General features: G+C 42.8%; 1 protein-coding gene across 2 annotated transcripts in view; it reads left to right on the forward strand.

Moving 5' to 3' along the window:
• roraa (RAR-related orphan receptor A, paralog a) overlaps nt 1-22,267 on the forward strand; it is a 236,531-nt gene that overhangs the window by 38,664 nt on the left and 175,600 nt on the right. The window contains exon 2 of one of the 2 annotated variants that reach the window (XM_080437776.1): nt 17,437-17,511. The exons of the other annotated variant lie outside the window; for it this stretch is intronic. Coding sequence (XP_080293902.1) covers nt 17,437-17,511 — 75 coding nt within the window. The remainder of the gene's footprint in view (nt 1-17,436; nt 17,512-22,267) is intronic. 2 annotated transcript variants of the gene reach the window in all.

Genomic DNA, 22,267 nt, shown 5'->3' on the forward strand with positions numbered 1-22,267 from the left:
TTTCTCGATCTAATTAGTTTTACAGCAATTTTCTGATTGAAAATGAACAACGGTTATATATATCTGAGTCTTAACGTATTTCCTAAAACCAGCATTACCAGGAGGAAATTAATATATGGTACAAGAGTATACAAATGGAACCTGGTTCCATTTGTATACTCTTGGAGTTACAGACCCGTAAGCTTCAGTTCCTACAGTAACTAGGAGGTAGGATCACCAGCAGCTGTTTGCTCTTGGTGATCATTGACGCGGGCTTGTATATTTCACTTTTTCTTCTTTTTGGTGAATTTTATTCATTCACCAACCCTACGCACGCAAGCAGGCACGCATGCACGCCCCCTTTAAAAAGTGTCTATTTCACTTTTTAAAGGTGGCGTGCATGCATGCCTGCTTGCGTGTGTCGGGTTGGTGAATGAATAAAATAATCAAAGGGTGATGATGATAAATTGATAGAAAGAGAAAGTGAGAGAGGACCAGAGAGAGAGGGAAAATACATGAATGTAATGGCCCATCGCTGGCCCTCATATGTGAGTGTTTTTTGTGCGTGTGTGTCTCTTTGTGTGTGTGTGCGTGCTTGTGTGTGTGAGTACACTGGTTGCCTCGTAGGAAGCACTGGCTATTGCTGCCCACTCGCTGACTCAGTAAAGGCTACATTTGCATAATTATCTATTTAATTGGCAGGCTACTGCCAGAATATGGCCCTTTTATTGTAAGCAAGGGAGTCTACATGAAATTTGTTACACACAGATGTGGGGGGAGAGATTATGCAGCAAGCAAAGTGCCAGCTCATGCTTTTTGTCTCTGTTTAACCTGATAATCGTCTGAGCTAATAAACAGTTTCACCCACACAGTTTTTTGCAAGATAATTTGCCAGATGATTAAAAAAAATCATGCTACTTTGAAATGATTGCTTTTTTTGAGAGAGAGAGAGAGGGAGAGAGAGGGAGAGAGATATATGGAGATACAGACTAAAAGCTGATTATGCAATTAGTTTGACTCTGAAGCTCCACACCTTTGAACTGGTGTTTTGAAGGACAGTGGGTGGTGTGAATGTTCTCTGATGAGATAGAAAGAAGCTCAGGAGTCATAGAGAAGAGAAGACGAGGCAAGATCTGGGAAGAATTGATCTTAGACCAGCAAGACATTTGTGTTCTTCCCGAAAATCAGACTTTTACCTATTCCCTATGACATGCACTTGACCTCTCATTGTTGACCTGCACATGCAAGGTCAACACCTGCAAGTGTTTAGGTCAGTGGTGTCAAACTGGCAGCCCGCCAAGGGTAGGATGAAGTAAAAAAGAAAGTTTGCGAGTCGACGTGTCGAGGGCAATAATCGATGTGTCGATCGATTTTTATTTAATTTCTTTATTTGTTTTACTGCGCAGCAGTTAAGTGGAGAGCCAAATTGAGCTGTCCTAATGATAATAAAAATGTGCCTTTTTTTGTGAACGTGTGTTTATTAAACACAGAACACTTGTTTAATCCGTAGGCTACAGCAGCCTAACTAACGAGGCTGACGTTTGACTAATTAGAATAATGTCAGACTGAGCTCTCCGTCCCAATGCCAAATAATAATAGTAACAACACAACACGTTCAACAATATGTAGCTATATGGCCTCATATAAACTTTTATAACATCTTAAGGAGCGTTTGGTAACCTCAGCGAGATGCTCGCCCTAAAACACGGTCGCCCCGGATCAAATCCGGCGGCCGCCAGGTACTCCTACATGTAGCCTCGGTAAAGAAAAATGGGGGCGAGTGTTTTGGGGCGATCGTTCCGGTTACCTCAGCCTACGTTCGTTCTCTCTCTCGTGGCGCTGTCATTGTTTGGCGACAGGGCACGGTGTATTCTGAAAATATCATCAGCTCACGAAAGCCTTTCCCCTCGACAACGCTGATAGTAGGCTTAATATCTCAGTGATCCTTTCTGCCCGCCAGTCATCAACAATGGCGAGGTTTCAAGGTGAAGTCTGCCATTCTGTTTTGCTTGGGTGAAGGGGCTTTTCTGACCGGGCGTCTCGCTTTAATGTGATTTGACATCACTGATGTTGACGACGAGTGATACGCATACTTTGTGTTGCACAATTTGCATGGCACTGTTTTATCCCACACCTCACTCTTACACGCGCCCCATAGAGTTGAGCCCGCTTGGAAATGGCAGCATGAAAGCATGCACAAGGCAAGCAGGACTAGCCAACGCGCACACGACCATGCAGACCGGACAAACACAGACAGACACACCGTTCCTCTCTCATTTGGAAAATATTTGATCATTTTGAACTGGCTATTTTGGAAAACAGTAACGTTTATATTAATGTTTTTTAACAAGCCATTTCGAAATATATATATAATATATATACAAATATATATACAAAATATATATTATAAAAAATAAGAGTCGAGATGAGCATGAGTCGAAAATCGATATATATATATATATCCCTAATAAATATATATATTTCATACGTATGCCCCTCCAGTTATGCCATACCCGTTGTACCTGTTGTCAGTACTTACTCTACTTAGTGCAGTATCCATTATCATAGTATTGGAGGCAAGTCTATGGTGTCATATTGCTGGGCATATATGGGACACAGACAGACAGACAGACAGACAGACAGACACAGATCTCCATATATGGGTATAAAAGGGACTCAGTGAGACAGACAGACATATTCAGAGACCTCCCACTCGGCTCAACCCGCCCTCGAGTCCTCGAATGCACACCCAAGTTTGAAGTCGATCGGTCAGACGGTTCTTGAGATATGTGGGGGGCAGACGGAGGGAGGGAGGGAGAGTGGGGAGGGGTGGGGCTAGAGAGAGGGAGAGAGAGCCTATTTTACCCACACAATAACCCAGCCAATGCTGGGTAGTCTCACGTAGCCAGACTTTCAGAGATCTCCGCCTACTGATAAGTCTGGTGACGTTCACATTCCGTGTGGCCTAAGGAAGGACGGAGGGCGGTCCTTCCTAATCATGGGCGGATGCATTCAGTCGGTGTATAGCTTTGTCACCAGTTGCCTTCGTCAGCCATCCAAGTCCATACAATGAATTTAAATGTATCCAGACGATTGGTAGGTGGAGTTAGGCGAATATATCCGAACGTCTGGCGATGCGAGACTAAATGCTGGGTACCAAAACCTGTATGCTGATCGAGTGACCCTTGCTTCACCCATGCTTGCATTTGTTAGGCTACTCTAGCAAGTACAGCACGGCCTAATCAGGTGACAATCAAGTCATTACCAACAGGAGAGTACACGGTTTGACGTTGGCAGGGCAATTTGGCACATTTCACTTACCTCCACATAATGAGCTGTGCTGCTCATCCCACAAATGCATGGTCATTATAAATGGGCAATCATTGTTAAGGGAAATGGACAGACTTTCCTGACATCAGTAATCTCCATATATGGGCATAAAAGGGACAGACAGACCCTCTTCTAGATGGCTCACCTCTGAGTGGCCATGTCATAAAAAACTTTTTTATTGAATGAAGCTCTGGGAACACCTCCATGGGATACCTCATTGGTCAGCAGTGGCACAGAACCTTGAGGTGTCATGTTAGATATGAACTATACACTAGGTATATATATGAGTCTCCCAAATACCATCCAAAATGCACACAAATTCTACATGCGTATGTATCCACGCGTGGCATAGTGGGAAATGCAGTATTTAGGAGAATCCATGCAAGAGACTGTTGAATCAGAAGCTTTTGCTCAATACGGGTCCGCCCTAGCTCCACGGGATGCTGCATGTCTGTATGCAGTCACGGTTTCCCTCACGCGCACGTCCTCTGTGCAGGCTATCAGTGGTGGGTAGAAGGGGCCCTTTGAAATCGACTGTGGTACGAGTGTTTATGCCCGTGTCTGCCTGCTGCCGCCGCTGCTGCGCTGGGCAGCCTCTGATCAGCCTGAGCCTAGCCTGCAGAGAGCTGGCGCTGCCTCCAATCCTATTCTATGTTCAAAGGTAGAGCAGGCCTCTCATAGCCCCCCCCCACCCCCCCCACCCGCTGTCTTTGATGTGCTCTTCGACACCAGAGTCAAATCACTGCCACCATGCATCTCCTGGCAGACGACAAGAGCCTGCCCAAAGGAGGGCGAGAAAAACTTAATTGGCAAGTCACAATGCGCATGGTGACAGCCATGGATCATATTTCAATCGTGGACCTATTTCTTGATTCCTGTTGATATCATTTTCAAGAAGGAGTAAACAACACAGCGCAAAAGTGCAGAGAGAGACAGAGAGAGAAATAAAATCGCCTGGTGCATTGAAATCCTTCAGCTGGTTGGTGGAGAAGCTGAGCCAGGATTAGCAGTGAAACAATAGTTTCCTTCACAATGGGGATCCTATAGTATATACTGCACAGCACCCCCTCATCTTCTGTGGATGGGAGGCTTACCTATATGAACACATTAGACCACATTACCTCAGTTTGTTCACCAGTCATAGGATTTTCACTGACTTTTGTGTCATTTGTTCAATTTATTTCTTGATGATGCCTGATGCCTTGTCTCTAGACTGAACCTAAACCATCATTTTGTGGCTGTTATTTCAGCGGCTAATATAGGTGGAAAACAATTTACATATACAATCTCAACAAGGGGTTAAATTTTACATCTCCTTACCATATTATGCATTTTTTTGTCAAAGACCGAGCGCAAAGGAAATGAAATCAAATGCATTTTGGTGCAAGGCGTATATGACCACCTTAGCATCTCAGAGGAGCATCTGTCTTAATGATTTATACCACCACAGAGACCCTTTGAGAATTAGCAGTTGAGGGTGATATTCACGCCTTCGTTTCAGTTTTGCAAATGAGTGTCCCTCGGATGCATAATACGAGGAAGGGAGGCTGTGGAAAGCGAGGAGGTGCCCCCCTCCTGGCTTTGTGAGGAAAATGATCCCAGTTTTGAGAAAAGGGATTATACTCCCTTGTTTCTAGTTTGCAGAGGAGACAGTCTAAATACTTCAGTCTGGCTGCATGAGCAAATCGAGCACAGCCATGGCACCTTAGTGAAATTGAGTAACTCGAGCGCCGGGCTCGCGATGACTGCGTCAACGTTCGTGGCGTTTGTTTATGAATGGTTGTCAGGAAAACAAGGCAGTTGCTATTGAATGGCCTTCTTTGCATGAGGCCACACCTAAGTTACCATTTGGATGTGGATAATTTGAACCACGCTTGTCCAATGATGACAAGAACCCTGAAGCTTATTGCAAAGTCCTCTGGGTAACACATTTACAGAGCATTCACTCCAGTCACGCACTAATCATACTGGACGTCCATTTTCTCAATCAATATTTTATTTAGATAGAAGTGTGTAGAGAGAGGCGAAACCTAGGGCAGAGAGAGGGGAAATATCACATGAGTTGGATTTGAACACATGCAGGTCCTTGTGACTCACAGGGAGCATAGGGTCAGTGCACTACCTGGCCAGGCCACCAGGCACCACCAGGTGCTCGATTTTCATGTAAATTGCACTAAAGGTGGATAACCTGGGTTACTGTTGATCTGGTCAAGTTGTAAGGTTAGACTTGTCACAAGAGTCTACTGTCACAAAGGATGGTTTGAAGAGAAAGATATTTATAAAGTGCCACACCCATACTCTGGTAGTGAGCCAAAAGTGGAGTGAAAAAACGAGTGAAAAAACACCTTAAAAACAGGCGGTAGTCCTCTGTGATAAGCTCTCTGTCAGCTGTATCTGTTACAGAACGCCAACAGAATGAACAGTATGCCTACACGCACGCACGCACACACACATTGAAGTCAGGATTACAGCAGGCTTTGTTTGCATGTTTGGACAAAAGGATGAAAGATATCCTTCGTGAATGAATGGCTCTTTGCCAAAATGTATGTTTGGAAAATCTTGAATTTCATCTGTGGGATGTAGAATGTTTATTGTTCTTATGCAATCAGTGGGTTACCCATGCGTGGATATAAATACTAAATAGTTTCTTAGTTCAATAGATATTCAGTGTATAGTAGAGCTGTGCCGAAAGACCGGCAATCGTGTCATCAACAATTATCGACGGTCATTGACACTCACGCAAAAAAAACCTGCCTCTATCGCCAGTTATTAATCATTGATTGATAGATTGAATACTTTTTTGACCATTTTTTAAACCTGTACAGGCAGTACAGCTAGTTAAAAACATGCCAAACGGATGACACAAAAAGCCAGAGGATTGTTTCCATTGTGGTCCATTAAACATTCAACACTCAAACAACTGGACAAAAACAACTACACAACTAAAAGCAACTGCACAACAATAGGAAATCAATATACGGTAGATAAAATTCATGATAGTGACATAAAAGGGGGTGGGGGGCCTGGTTACAGCACATGGAGGATGTCACTCACAGGGAGTGAGACATTTACAACCCTGGGGGAGGCCAGCTGGGGAATGAATTTGTCAAAGTCCGATTTGAGTGGTCGTGGAGCCATGTTTTTAGGTCAGCCTTAAACCTTAATGGGGAAGTTAAAACTTTCAGGGCTTTTGGTAGGGCATTCCACTGTGTTGTGGCTGTGTAGTAGAATGCATTTTTACCTTTAAGCAAATTGAACTTGGGGGGGGGTGGGGGTGGGGTGTGGGGGGGACTCCCTCTGGTGGAGTACCTATGAGCATCCCCTTGTCTGGAGAAGTAGTTTGACAAGTACTCGGGAGCTGCTCCTTTAAGTATCTTGAAGACCTGGCCCGGACGGTTGGCGTAACCTTCTGGGCACCTACTGTAGGCTGGTAATCCAGCCTGACAGACATCGTGTCGTGGGTTCGACTCCCTTTCCCGACGACCTTTGCTGCGTGTCACCCCCCCATCTCTCTCCCCATTTCCTGTCAGTGTACTGTCCTATAAAATAAAGGCATAAAAGCCCCCAAAAAAATCTTTACATTTTTTTAAATAAAAAAAGCATCTTGAAGACCAGGGCCTATTGACAGCTGGGAAACTCTTTCTCACACCTTGAGCCATCCAAGCATCATGAAATGGTCTGGGCTAAGGTGAGACCTGGGGTGCAAGTTTAGAAGCAATCTCACAAGCTTATTTTGGGAGGTCTACAGTTAAGTCTTCAGTGGCTTGGCGATGCTAGTGTACCATGAGGTGCAATCATAGTCAAAATGACTTGATAAACGAGGAAATCCTGCCCAAAAACATTGTTCTTTGATTGACTTTCGTGATCACTTTTCATTAAAAAAATGTCACCAGAAAGTGTTATCCAAAATACAAACCAAATAGGTAACCTCCTCTTTGCTTGCGATTACATTGTCACCTACTTAGTTTAGTACTGGACCTGGACTCTAGTAGTAATAATAAAAGTGCATATATGACAAGTCACAGGAAATGTGTCCACTGCATTTAAACCATCCTAACTATTAGCAGCACTGGGTAAATAACATTAATATGGTGCTAGAACATTAATTGACGTTAGGCAAATCTTGAAAAATGCAGAGGGTATCATCATATCCTTAATTTTCAACCTATATTCATATCCTATAATTGGTCCTCACTAATGCTCATTATAATATGGTACAATTTTTGCACACAGACGAAGCCTGGGAGCCAAGAACCAGACGTTCTGAGATTGACGTAACTGGGCATTAGCATATTCCCGGAACCTTTTGATCACTGACCCGATTGACAGCCATTGAGATGCCGCAATTTGCTCCCATGCTCTGGGCAGGCAGAACACAAATTGGTACCACTTTCGCCGCAACACTCTGGTGCCTTTCACGCCTAAAGTCCGCTAAAAAGGTCCGGATCAAAAACCACATTTTCATTACGTCTGGTTTGTGTTCACACTGTCCTGTGCTAAGCAACAAAAAACAACAATAACATAGAAACGCTACTATGCAAATCCTGGCATTGCAACAGTAGGCTTTAGGCACAGCTGATATACTTAGGTGCTGCACAGACAGAGCAGCGTTCAAGTTAAACAGTCATCTGTCGTTCTCAAAATGTTCAAATGTTTATATGCAGAATAAAAAGCGATAATGCCCCCCTTGTTTTGATGTAAAAATGTGTGGCAGCCATCAACAAGGTATTTGATATGTACAGTAGCTTACAGTCTATGTTAAAACATGATGTACTGTATTTTGGTTAACTTATCTATACCTATACCTATTGTGCTCACACTGGTGGTCCGCTTGTTCGATCCGCACCAGGGTTCAAATGCGCGTTCATGGACCGGACCAAAGAAGTAAACGGACCATGGTCCCTTTTTAAACAAACCAAATATTCCTGAATGAGCCCCCGGAAACTTAATACATACTGTAATAAACTAAACTCATACAAATCGCTGCATCTCTGGAGTCACATGACTCCAGAGATGTAGCGATTTGTAGAGTAGTGACAAAGTGTATTTTGAAGAAAACATGAAATTGTGGAAAATCTGGTCTGGAACAAATTGCTGTGGCCTATATGTGGAGTTGCGCCATGATCAAAGGAATCCAATTTAAATGTTATCAACTTTAAAAAAAACGTTTTTCAAATTGATTTGTAAATATTTTCTGACTATAATCAGTCAAAACATTGGTGGTCTAGGACTCTCCAAAATCGGCATCGGACTCAAAAATCTGGCATCGGTCGGGCTATAGTCACCACATTTGGTGCAGCACCCGGAAACTTGGGCCGTTCTCAATAGCCTACCCGAACGTATTAAGTTCAGACTTGCGTCTTTGGAAGTTCAGACTTGCAAGTTCGCCTCAGGAGTACAAACTTCTGAGGATGGGACGACCGTACTCCCATCAGAACAGCAGCATTCTCGATGACGTCTCCATCTCAGCTCGTCCACTGTGGATATGTTGAGTGCAGTTCTACAAGCTAACAACGCGTGATGACTTTTCACAAGTTTGCGAGGACACAAGTACAAAAACGGCCCTGGCTGTTTTGCTTTTATATACTGTAACTATGGTGTTTCCGTGGTGAGAGAGAAGCCTGTGTGCATCTGATTTATTTATCTAAAATAAATCATTCTTGTATTCTGCTTGGTCTGTGTCTCAGAGGAGGGCAGAACCACATACCAGTGACATCATCGATGGGGAATCGAAACTGCAGACTTTCTAATCCTGCAAAGTTAGCATAATAGAAGCCATTGTTCTCGCATTAATACAAAATTATATAAAAAATTATACTAACCTGCCTACCGATGATGTCACTGGCAGGCAGGTTTCTGAACTGTCCACAGCCCTCCTATGAGACAGAGCGAGTAGTACATTTTACCATATTATAATGAGCATTAAATGAGGACCAATTGTATTATATATATATATATTTTTTTTTTTTGTAGTGCATGCTCTGTGCACGTTTTTCCAAGTAATCTGTAATCATTGTAATGCCTTTTACTATTGTATAAAGTGAAAACCATAGACCATATTAATAAATGAAACTGAGATTGGATACCATCAGCAGGAAATATTGAATTGGTGATGCATTGGTTCAGGGTCTGACATGCATCATGCATTGCACAGTATCCATGACACAATAATCATCTGCTAAATTAATGTTGTTTATTCAATGCATAATTGGTTGGAAAAAAATCTCAACCAGACACACATTCAGTAAGCTGTAGAAATCGTGCCATGATCAAATTGATCAACTCGCTGCAGTCCTTTGGCCATGCTCGCTGTGTGTCTGCTCAGCAATCACCATTACAGCAAATAATGTGGAGCGTTATCCAAGCACTGCATCTCTTCCTTCCATTTTATTACCTTATAATCTGCCGGACAGATAGAAGCTTTGCAGCGACCAGTGTGTTTAAACCCTTTGGAACCAATTGTAGGAGAAAGGCTGTCTTGGGATGCCCCCAGTGGAGAGCAGCTAGGCTCATTAGTTAAATCCCCACCGTGGGCTAATACAGCCCTCTAGGAGTGAAGGAGAGAGAGGGGGAAGACATTTCTTTGACTCCTTCTCAGGGGTTTCTTTTCTCACATTTTCTTGCATGCATCAGCAGCTCAGAAGGTGATGCATGTCGCCGGTTTTGAAGCCGCCTTCGGCTTTCTCCCAGCTGAAGCCTCTTTCTCAGGACTCGCGTGCAGATCTGCAGCGCCGGTGGTCTGGTGGTCAGTTCTAAGGCAGCTGATACTGTGCATCCTGCCAATCTTGACTTTGTGAAATTAAATCGAGACATGATTTAATTTTTTCTTTTAAAATGTATAAATGAGTTCAGAAAACTGCAAAAAGAGGCTCTTCGCTTGAAGCCTTGACACATTGTGATGAGCCTGTCCAGCCTGGGGGATCACTGACAGTCGGCAGAATGTCTAGCTCTTCTGAGAAGACCCTCCGACACTCCATACATGTACTGTACATGCGTGCATGCATTCTGACCTTTTTCCTATTAGTAAGTGAGACTAAAACTCTTGTTTTGTTCATAATGATTGGGGAACTGGAGGCCACAATGCAGGCAGGTCCCCACTTAACCAGAATTTATCTTTTTGGCAGTAAGAGGAGGGGCTTTGAGTGCTGTTATCTATGGCCTCCCCCTTGAACAAGTAAACAGCCCATTTATTATTAACTCAGGTTTAAGGTAGAGCATTAATCCTCCCTGACAGTTTGCCTACTTGTTAAGGCAGCCCGTTCCTTCCTCTGCAGCAGATGGCTTTCAGCTGTTCTTACTGTGCTGCACAGCTCCGCTAGATAAGAACCTCCGCACTTTTACGTCGCATTGTTTCTCGACGTGCAACCAGTTAACATCGGGCACTTATCGGTGTTAAACTGTGCAAGAAAAACAAATCAAGATAGAAATCGGCATAGGATTTCTTTACGCATTGAGAGACTGTTTATCAAAACGGTCGTCATTTGTTAACTTCCCTGTGGTTTCACTGCTGCCTTAAGCATGAGTTATACCTGGTTGCGCGTCGTGTTGCGCACGGAAAATAGCCGATCTACAAGCTCACAACGCATCGCAGCATGACGCGTTGTGAGCTTGTAGATCGTCTGTTTTTGGTGCCCAACACCGGCATGCAGCTAAGTGTAAATCACCCTTGATGCGTTGTTTTGGGGAATCTTATCTCTATCTCCATCCGAAACATCTAGCCTGTGACCCATTCAGACGTGTATATAATGGGCCAAGGCGTTTTCCCATTGGAGGACAGGAGGCTTCCCCCCCTTCAGTTCCTCTGCTGCTGCTGCTACTGCTGCTGCTGCTACTGCTGCTGCTGCTACTGTTGTTAATTGCACATGAGCTCCCATAGAGCCAGCTGTTGGATAGTGTCCTGACTTGAACTATAGCGAACTGTCTCACCCCCAGACGGGCTAACAAGCTTTCTCTTTCACCTGTTTGTCTGCCTCTAAGCCCCATTTATTATCGGGTCGTAAGAGGACACATTGGGACGCACCCATCTCCCAAAAATCTCTACTGTAATCTCCAGCTCTCCAAGCATGATTGATGAAGGCAGCGGGGCATGTTTACTTTCCCCCATGTCTTCAGCATCAGGTTCCTTGATGGAGTCCGGTGTAAAGGAAACGACCTCCTAGCGGGGGATACACCACCCTTCTTTCAACCTTTCACTCAACGAGGGTGAAAGCTATACGTAAATGTTTTTGAATACTATGGCAGTTTTGTGCCCTGTATAAGGGTCAACCTTTACACTCTCAGTGTTAAATCACAACTTGTGTGATTTTGCAGTGTAGTCCTCCGCAAGGAGAAGAAAAGTCCCCCACTTTTTACCTGCACACAGCACTGGAGTGTAGCAGTGAATAATCTGGTGTCTGAAAACAACAACCACTGCCAACTTCACACTATCAAGAGTGCATGCCTCATCTTCAGTTAGCTCTATTGACTCACACTTTTGTCAGTGTGTTGTTATTGTTGGGATTATACCACATGCCGCTAACATCTTCAAAATGTGCCACCGCAATGAAAGACAGAAATTTTATTTATCTCTGCACATGTGAAACAGCAAAAACTATAGAAACAAAAAAATAATTTATTTGTGGCGTATTAACGTGACGTTAATGTAAGGGGGGGTAGCTCGTTCTTGATTATTTTATTCTGTATGGAGAACATGGCATGCAGTGATAGGAACATGAATAAAGAAAGGGCTTGATTCTAATGAATGTGGTTGTAATTCATCCTTTATCGCATGCTTATGAAGGAAGAAATGTATCCGGCAACTGCTGAGATGCAGTAAATGAACAGGCACAAAGACCCACATGAATTGACATGGAGATGTTCTCTCTGCTGTTTCACACGTTCAATTCTGCTCTGTTGGGTTTGGAGAAAGAACGCTAATATTACACAATAGAGCATCTGGTTCAATTAAACAACTTTTTTTCCCAACTGAAGTGTACTTTCTCTAAGCCACTAAACCACTTCAAAAGATCCTATTCGACATTTCATGCCTTGACAAATATAGAGGATTGTCTTGTGCAAACAGTTTTCATCTAAAAATGGGTCTTGAGGGAGGAGGGCCGAAGCCAGTCATTGAGAAGTGGCATGGTGCTGCGCTGTAAGCGCACGAAGAGGGTTAAAGAGATTTGGTGGAATCTCCGGCTATCCAAAATGAAATGGAATATCTCATTTTGTGGGCATGCTTAATTTGGATTAACCATACGAGAGCAATTAAACAGAGGCTGCATTTACAGGATGGCGGGTAAGGCACATGTCAATTTGTCTGTTACCACTGGAAAGTATGAAATGAGAATGAGTCTTATGACCATGCCGCACTCCCAGCTCTCTCTCTGTGTGTGTGTGTGTGTGTGTGTGTGTGTGTGTGTGTGTGTGTGTGTGTGTGTGTGTGTGTGTGTGTGTGTGTGTGTGTGTGTGTGTGTGTGTGTGTGTGTGTGTGTGTGTGTGTGTGTGTGTGCGCGTGCGCGCGCAACATGTGTGTGTGTGTGTGTGAGTCAGTCAGTGGTTGTCTGGTCTGGACTCTGCTGCACAGCCTTGGCTCTGATGTCACCAGCAAGGTCATGTAGAAGGCACTACATGCTTCCTTTTCAGCTCCTTCAGTGTATGTATAGTACCCTACGCCTTGCTAACCCAGACTCGGTCCAGACTCTGCGGCCAATGAGCGCTTGGGTGTGCTTTGCGTGCAGACAGACTCAGGGAGAGCAAAACATGAATGTAAAGTACAGTATACAGTAAGAGACTTGAGTGTACATTGTACAGTATAAACGTGAGCCTGTGGCTGAGTTTGTCTGGTACAGATTTGCGAACAGATTTCTGAATGTTTTGTGCACACTATACTCCTATTCTGTGATAGCATTTTAATATAATGGTGAACCTACCTAGGTTTAATTCTAAATTATAATCGGTTTCAATTTATTATAATTTTTTTTCAATCAATTTAGATTATAATCTGAGCAATCCTTTCTTGATTAAAGGTTCCTGCTCATTGCATGATTTTCAATGTCATTACATGTCACACTGTGTGATGTGAAAAGGTTTTTTCTTGACCTTGTCAGACTCTCTATGTTGAATCATAGCCTTTCTGAGAGGTAGCCACTTATTATTTGTACTGTAGGTTTACATAATATTGAAATTGCAATATAGCCCATGCCACTAGTACATTCAGAATGACTACAACAGTCTATTATAATATAGAATAATCATTAGAATCCATCATGAATAGCTTTCCAGTACTTATTCTTTGTCCGTTTAAACTATAACATGTACAGTATGTATACATGATTTCAAGTGTGGCAGTGCTAGCATAAACAGCTAACTGATGCTGATTACGTCACTGTCTCCCCAGCCTCGGTACCTAGGCTTTTTTTTTTCAACCTACTGTCTAGTCCAGTGGTTCTCAAACTTTTTCGTGTCAAGGACCCCCAAAATTATATGTATTTGGCCATGGACCCAGGGGGTCCCCAGCTAAATTAGTTAATATAGTGTCACAATCATTTTAACCACTTTAACTATATTTTATACTTAGGCTATTCAAAAATAGCAGATATCTAAGCTCATAGCGCGACACTGAGTGCCGCGCTATGAGCTTGTAGATCTGCTATTTTTGAAAAATCGTGAGAATTTGTGCAAATCTTTGAATACATGTAGGCTATATTTTTTAAAGCAAACATTTACCCACATCTTTGCTTCTGGAGGTCTCCGGCACAAAACCTTTTCAGATGGGGGTCCACGGCCAAATACATATCAATTTGGGGGTCCTTGACATGAAAAAGTTCGAGAACCACTGCCGTATGTAATGCTTTAGCGTTGACCATCATTATAGCACCAGCCACACAGCATGAACATAAACTAGAAAAAGTGCTCCTAGGAGCACAGGTCTCCGCCAGGTCAGGTAGGTTATTGTGGCCTCCTGGTGGCGCTATAATAGGCCAATGTGAAAAGGGTGGCATTTCTTCCTCGGGCTAGTGGGAATGTGCGTGCATTCATGATTTGAGGCATTTTGTTGCAAAAATGTGTTTTGCTAAATTAGACCTGCTGGTGGCGCTATAACAGGTCAATGTGAAAAGGGTGGCATTTCTTCCTCGACCTAGTGGGAATATGCGTGCAAATTTTCAAGGAAATCGCACGCTGTGTTTATGATTTGAGACATTCTGTTCAAAACGGACCAATCCTGCAAACTTTGGAAGCGAACCTTAGCCAATCAGGATGGAATATGAAATATTGTCTTGATCACATGACTATAGAGATACTGTGTTCCGATTTGCGTGACGTTTGGATAAAATGTGTAGGAGTAAATGGGTTTTGCACAAATCGGCCTCCTGGTGGCGCTATAACAGGCCCATGTGAAAATTTAGGGCAGAGGTTCTGAATTGGCATCCAGGGAGTGTGTGTGCACAGTTTCGCAGCGACCGGGCCAACGGTGCCGGAGATTAGCTGCTCGCAGACAGATGGACGGACACACGGACGGACGGACAGGGGGTAAAACATACTCTCTCGCCATGCCTTTCGGCCTGGCGGAGACAATAAACAATAAAGTAGCACCACCTACTTTAATGTAGCCAACAATGTCTTGCGTCTACGGATAGATGACGGTCCTTGACGCTACCACAGTAAATGACACGAGACGCTTACGACAAACCTTTTTATGAGGGTGTGAAAATGACATCTGCGATGCCACTAATATGACCAATACTGTACAGTGTGTGGTCCCCATAAGACACTGCAAGTACTGTGACGTTGCTTGTGTTACGAGCGCCATTCTGTGATTCAGAAAGTGTATCTTAAACCCATTGAATCCAGGAACGCGTCTGTGTAATTTTAGATTTTAGCTATAACCATTATTTTTTACTTTGGCTATTAAAAGATAGCAGATCTACAAGCTCATAGCACAGCACCGAGTGCCACGCTACGAGCTTGTAGATCTGCTATTCTTGAAAAATAATGTAATTGAATATATATTATATATATATTTTTAACTCAAATATGTGTGGCAGTGCTAGCCATCCATGGAACAACATGTTTTACAAATAAAAAATATATATTCAAAGATTTTCACAAATTTTCAAGATTTTTCAAAAATAGCAGATCTACAAGCTCGTAGCGCAGAACTCGGTATATCTGCTATTTTTTAATAGCCAAAGAAATTTAAAATGACGTTCCCGGATTAAATGGGTAATTATTTTTTACAGCCGTCTCTACTCACATCCAGCCCATAATGTGTCGAGGGCCTAATGCATGCTGCAAAATATTTTTTTTGCAATGATTCACTTTCTTCAGTAAAACAATGGTAGAGAGAGGAAAAGAAAGGGAAACGGTTAAACAGATGGAGAAAGTCAAAGAGCGGCTATGTATGAAAATGCCTTACTGTACATACTGTAAAGACGTACTCTCATTCAGTTGCCTCAGCTTGTTAGGTAGATCAACACTGTTGTCAGTGATTGTATTGTGTATAAATATTGTGAAACTGTGCGTGTGTGTGTGTGTGTGTGTGTGTATATATATATATATATATATATATATATATATATATATATATATATATTTATATTCATATTGTGTGTGTGTGTGTGTGTGTGTGTGTGTGTGTGTGTGTGTGTGTGTGTGTGTGTGCCTGCTCTACACTTTGCTGGGGGCCAAAACAGTAGAGATAGCTTTGATCTGGATCCTCTGTGTCTCGTCCAATCACAATCATGTCACCGGCTCCCCACGGCAGCAGCGACTCATTCATGGTGCAGAGAAGAGACCCTGCTGCATGTTGTTACTTTATATAAACATTTTACAAGAACTCTGCTCACAAAATGGCTCCATCCATACATTTTGGAAGCCTCACGATATAGAGTCATCCATCATCATCCATCCAAATGATATTGACACCTCACAACAAAAAGTATTTTCCACATCAAAGATGTTACTTTTGTGATGTTACAGTAAATAAAGATATTTGAGCATAGCATTGACCAATCACCAATCTGGGAACCCATCGCCAAATGAAAAGGAAAAACAGCGCCCTCTGCTGTTTTTGACTATCTCAGTTGGCTCTGGGAGGAAGTTGACGTAGCACCCGTGCGCAAGGAAACCAGGGTTTTGGTCCATAGACATATAAAGGTAGACGCCTCCTTCGGCTCTGAAGCGTTCGTATCTCGGGCGCGCTTCCTTGTTCCGCAGGGCTAGCCTATCACTTCCTTCCGCTTCAGCAGGGGGCGTTCGGTAGGCCAATCAGAGGCAGGTGGGGCGGGTCTTTTCTCTCGCGCAGCAAGTTAGACGTGCTGTGATTGGCCAGTAGTCAACGCGATGTGATTGGTCAGTAGTGAAACAGCCCTGCGGAAGAGCCTTGTATTGAGATACCAGTCGCTCCAATGAACTGCAGAGGCCAATGAGGTATCTAGGTTTCTATATCTATGTTTTGGTCTGCCTTCAGCGCATCACTTCCGGTGGTGCGACTATGTTTTCATTCCCACTAACAATATTTCTACACGGAACACTAACACCACTTCTCCCAGAGAACATGGATTGTTTTGGTTATAAGCCCACTTGTTTCTATGATGAGAGAGTACGTTAAAATGTGAATATCGTTTTGTCTGCTCCGCGGACGCTATTGTTAAATTAGTTTCGGTTTGTTTCGAGTAGGGAAGGATCGACGGACACGTGAATCCCGCCCACTACATTTGATTGGGTAAAGCGCGGCCTGCCTCCTGATCTGAAGGCACGCCCACTTGTAGGCCAGTGCGTACGCGATATGACGAACCCCCCCGACAGATTCAAACGCAGAGAAGAATCTGTTCTTGAGATATTAACCAATCACTGACTACAGGTTGTTAAAGGGACAGTAAGAACAATTACACCATAATTTTTTTTTGTAAAAACAATAAAACAACAAAGTAATAAAACATAAAACACAGTAATAAACATAACAATAAAACAAATGATGTGAGAAAGGTAAGACAGAAGGATCACAGGAAGGTAAGAATTTAAAAGTGCATTTTAAGAAGTGTCTTAAATGAACAGATCGATTTATACACCGTAATCTCCTCTGGAAGGTTCTAAGAATGTCTCGGTGGCCCTGATGGCAAACTCTCTGTCACCTTTGTTTTTTAGTATGGATTTCGGAACCACCAGGAGGGCAGCATTTGAGGACCTCAGGGCCCGTGACGGCACATAAGGAGTCAAAAGGTCAGAAATATAGCTTGGGGCCAAACTGTTCCAGGCTTTAAACACACTAAGTCAAAATGTTTAATCAACTAACCAGTGCAAAGATGAAAGGATTGGTGTAATGTGCTCTCGTTTTCTGGTACCTGTGAAAATCCTGCTGGCTGCATTTCTGATTAATTGTAGAGAGAAATGTTTTACTGCTGAGAGAGGAAAGGGAGTTTCAATAATCCAGCCATGATTAAATAAAAGCATGATTGGCTGTTTCAGGGTTTTCGGTAGACATAACTGTCTTTAGATTTTCCTAATTTGAAAAAAGCATGGACAGATTTGATGTGGGGGTTCAAAGTGAGATTGCTGTCAATTAAAACCAAGGTTTCTACTCTTTGGAGTAACTATGAACCTGGATGTGTTTGTAATCTGAGTGTTGGAGGAGTCAGTGTCAACCATCTGTCTTTTTTGGGTGAGTTGAAGGACATTTTTAGCCAGTTTAGAGACAGTTCAGGAGTGAAATAAATCAAATAAAAATAAAGCATGCATTGATGTTATTGGGGTCAGAGCTGAGGTAAACCTGGGTATTGTCTGCGTAAAAATGAAAACTGATGTTGTGTGATCTAATGAGATGCCCCAAAGGCAGCATGTAAATGGTGAACAGAATCAGGCCAAGCACCGAACCATGAGGAACCCCACAATGCAACACAGACAGTCATTCTTTTCTCCCCAATTTAGTTGTTATGCCAATTGACTCCTCCCCTCACACATTTCTGTGCTCTATCCTACTGGCTCACCTGTCAGAGAGGAGTCCCCACCGGGAGGACGTAGGGCCTCCGTCGTACTCCTCCCGCCCAACACTCCCTGCTGACGGGTGCCGCCCCAGCCCATCTTCCCTCCCCCGAACACGGGCCAATTGTGTTCGTATAGACCAGTGGTTTTCAACCCTTTTCATATCAAGGTCCATTATTTATTCGGTATTTGAGCCACGGACCACCATTCGATGAGATTTAGACTCTCAGACCCAAGACTTAGAATATTTTGTTATCGTTGGATACGATTTTGTCCACAATTCCATACTGTATTGATGTTGGTACCATAGGAGAGATAACAGGCAAACGTTGATCAAAATAACAATTCTTTAATTAAGTAATGCAATAATTTAACTCTTGAGAGCGTAAAATGTTACACTCACAAGAGTTAAAGATCTATAAGGGTCCATTTGGTCACCAACTCTCCCATCATTTAGCTCGGGACCACCTGGAACCCACTCAAGGACCACTGGTGGTCCCTGGACCCCTGGTTGAAAACCACTGGTATAGACGCTCGACAAAGCCAAATGCACCACGGTGGATTCGAACCCCCAGGGTGTGGGCAGGTACTTAACCACTGCGCTACCCGAGCGCCAACACAGATAGTTCTGTCTGTAAGATATCACTGAAACCATTCAAGGGTTATGCTACTGATGCCCACCCACTGCTCTAAGCGGTGGTGACGAGGGGATGCTGTGACCTTGACCCATTCAATCCGGAAACGTATCTGTGCCATTTTAGATTTTAGCTACAGTATAGCCATTATTTTATACTTTGGCTATTCAAAAATAGCAGATATACAAGCTCATAGCGCGGCACCGAGTGCAGAACAGCCAGCTGAAGAATCTCCACTACATTCTCTCTCTCTGGCCTCGCTAGGCCTGTGGATATGAGCTTGTAGATCTGCTATTTTTGGAAAATCGTGACGATTTGTGCAAATCTTTGAATATAAATATTTTTAAGTACAGGTTTCTTTAACAATTATTTTTGAATAGCAGGGCAAAGTACTTGAAGAAAGAGAGCTACAGTACTGTATTTAAAATGTTCAGTATTAAAGGATTGTCTTTTTTGTTCTGTTATATCTGTTAAAAATATTGACAGAAGGAGGGTTCATTTTGTACACAATTTTTAACAGTGTAGCTTGAGAGACAATGTTGAAGGCATTAGAACATGTAGTAGGCTTAGCCGGTAAACGTACCCATAGACAAGCTACGATATGTTAGTAAAAAATATTGAAAACTCACTGCAGAGTAGCGTCTACATAAGGGACAGGGGGAGCAACTGTGGCAAGGCTTACAATATTAAAAAGCACCTTGGGATTAGAAATATTACAGTAGATTCTATCAAATGGGGAAATAGGCATGTCTAGGGTTTTTAACCTCAGCATCAGCAGCAGTTTCATCAGAGCCTTTAGGTCCTGAACTTTGACACTTTGAAACCGTACTCTAATTTTGAGACTGCTTTAAATTTTTGTTTTAAATCATAAATCATTCATCCAGGGCTGGGACATGTTTTTAGTTTTCCTGGTTTGAAATGGTGCAATTTTATCAAGCATGGAATTGCAGATGATATTGAAATTAGATGCTCATCCAAGGGATAATTCTTACAGCCATAAAATGTGAAACTAGTTGCTTGGTTCCTTTCTTTGTTTGGGTTGATGATGTATCTTGGCTTTTTAGCCACTGGTGGAGGCTAAAAGCCGACTAAAACATTCAACACGCTCGGAAAGAGTAGGGATGGGGCCAGGCATTACACAGCTTTTTCCCAGGCTCTCGTGGAACTGCTAATGGAATATTACTCCTATAACAATAGAGATAATGTTGCAAATCGCACTAGTGTCCCTTTAATGATTTGTCTTATGACCAAAATACCCTATGGCACTATTATGTTCGTATATTTTTTGCAATGCAGTTTCCCTTCCAGTGCTCAAAGGATAGCCTATTCCGTATGATCTTCAGATACTGTAGCTGTGGTAAAACATTTCCCCTGGTGTAGTTTGGCAGCGACATAATACTCCACATCACCATATTTTCACATCACGGAACAGCAGTCCTATTTGGTTTTATGCTAATAACACCCATTCAGAGAGTGGTCTTTTTGTGTCTCAAATTGCACATGTTCTTGAATTTAGGCGACAGCGTAATAAGCAGGGAGTCCAGAGTGTGACGAAATGACAGTAAGACAAATTTGTTGATGACTACCACTGACAGTGACTGATGGATAGCAAGATTGTCTGTTCTCATTACATTTTGAAATTGAAATACAGGTTGTCATATCATTTGTATTCGTGGCAACTCCAATTGTTGCTGCTCACCATTAAAAATGGAATAATGTTCTCTTCCCATTGAACACTGGCAAGCAAATCATTTGAATACATAATGTATGGTTTGCTTCCGTTTAAAGGACCTATCCCAACCCTGTACTAAAGAAATTTAGAAAAAGGAAATGCCCTGAGGAAGCTGGACGATTATTCATGAGGCAAAATAGAACCTTTTGCGCTTTTAATAATTATCAACATGGAAGCTAAATGCATAAATAGCACAGTTACTCACACCATTAAATACCATGGTTGTGTGAAGCCCCTCAAACAGTTCATCATTCAGTGTGTTTAACCTTTCTCTTGAACGTCAAGCTAGGTGTGATGATGAATAACCCCCCCCCCCCTTCCCCAAGCAGAAAAAAAAACCGACTTATAGCTGAGGCTCTGGCCAATCACAGCATTAGGCCTCTTTATTGGACCCATATTATATGATCACAGGAGACCAATAGCCCGGAGCGAATTGATTAGTTCAAAGGCTCTGTGGGTAAAAACGGGCAAAGAAGAAAAGAAAATTCTCTGGTCAGACTGTACTGTACCTTGTTACCAGAGACGAGGACTGGCACACTGTTAACACAGACTACACATACAGTCCAAAAACCTGTTCAAGAGCATGGGGGGGAAATAATATAAACAATAATATCTTTACCATTGGCTTGGCAAAAAACTACAAGAAAAAAACAGAGCCTGCATCTGTGGGAGGAGTTGGAATGTCTAACAAGAACTAATGCTGTTTATGAAAGCAGAGTTTTTGCATCTAATCACAATGTCTATTCCCATGGGCCAGCTGGTTGTTGATGCTTCCCTTCAGAGTGGTAGAGCACCTCTCTTCCAGGAGTGCTGTATTTTTAGGATGTTGTGAAGCCAGCGCGGCTGCATACGGAATGAGACGCTCGCCTTTAGGGGGATGTCGAGTTTGAAGATGATGTCCTTTGGATTTGATTAATTCAGTAAGAGAGAGGGAGAGAGAGAGAGAGAGAGAGAGACACACACACACACACACACACACACACACACACACACACACACACACACACACACACACACACACATACACACACAGAGAGAGAAGCTGTCCCTGACTGAAAATAGACTCTCTTTAAATGACTATATTGCTGTTGTTTTCTTACTCTCTACTGTTTGGTCTCCTTCCTACCTATCACTGTATCAGACAGGATGGGAAATAAAGAAATATGGCGTAATGCTATCAGTGTACTTAGTGTGTGTGTGGGTGCATGTGTTTTTATGAGCATAGAATAGAGTCAGACTCAGAGAAGCCTGTCGTCTTCCCAGCAGAACACCTCCTCTCTTTCTTTCTTTCTTCCATGCTGCTCTTGTCTTTGCTTGTGCCACACCTGTCAAGAGCGCAGTGCTCTGAAGTTTACCATCAAGGCCCTGCTTCTCCTCAAACATGATTTGGCTATAATGTACTGTAGCTCTTTGCCGTTCAGTTTTTTTTACCGTCTTCTTTTTTCTGAATATTAGTAATGGGTAAGAGAACACATTAGTTACAGGTTGTACTGAACGACAAAACGTGTCTGCTAATGGCTGCCGAGGAAGAACGCGGTTACATGCTCCGGCATGGTTCCATGAGAGAAAAACACACAAGCTGTTAGTGGTTGCTGGCAAATTGCTTGTCTGAATGGACTGTTCTGGCTGT

The sequence above is a fragment of the Gymnoscopelus braueri genome (assembly GCF_963280865.1).
Source record: "Gymnoscopelus braueri genome assembly, chromosome: 9".
In the NCBI taxonomy this organism is placed as follows: domain Eukaryota; kingdom Metazoa; phylum Chordata; class Actinopteri; order Myctophiformes; family Myctophidae; genus Gymnoscopelus; species Gymnoscopelus braueri.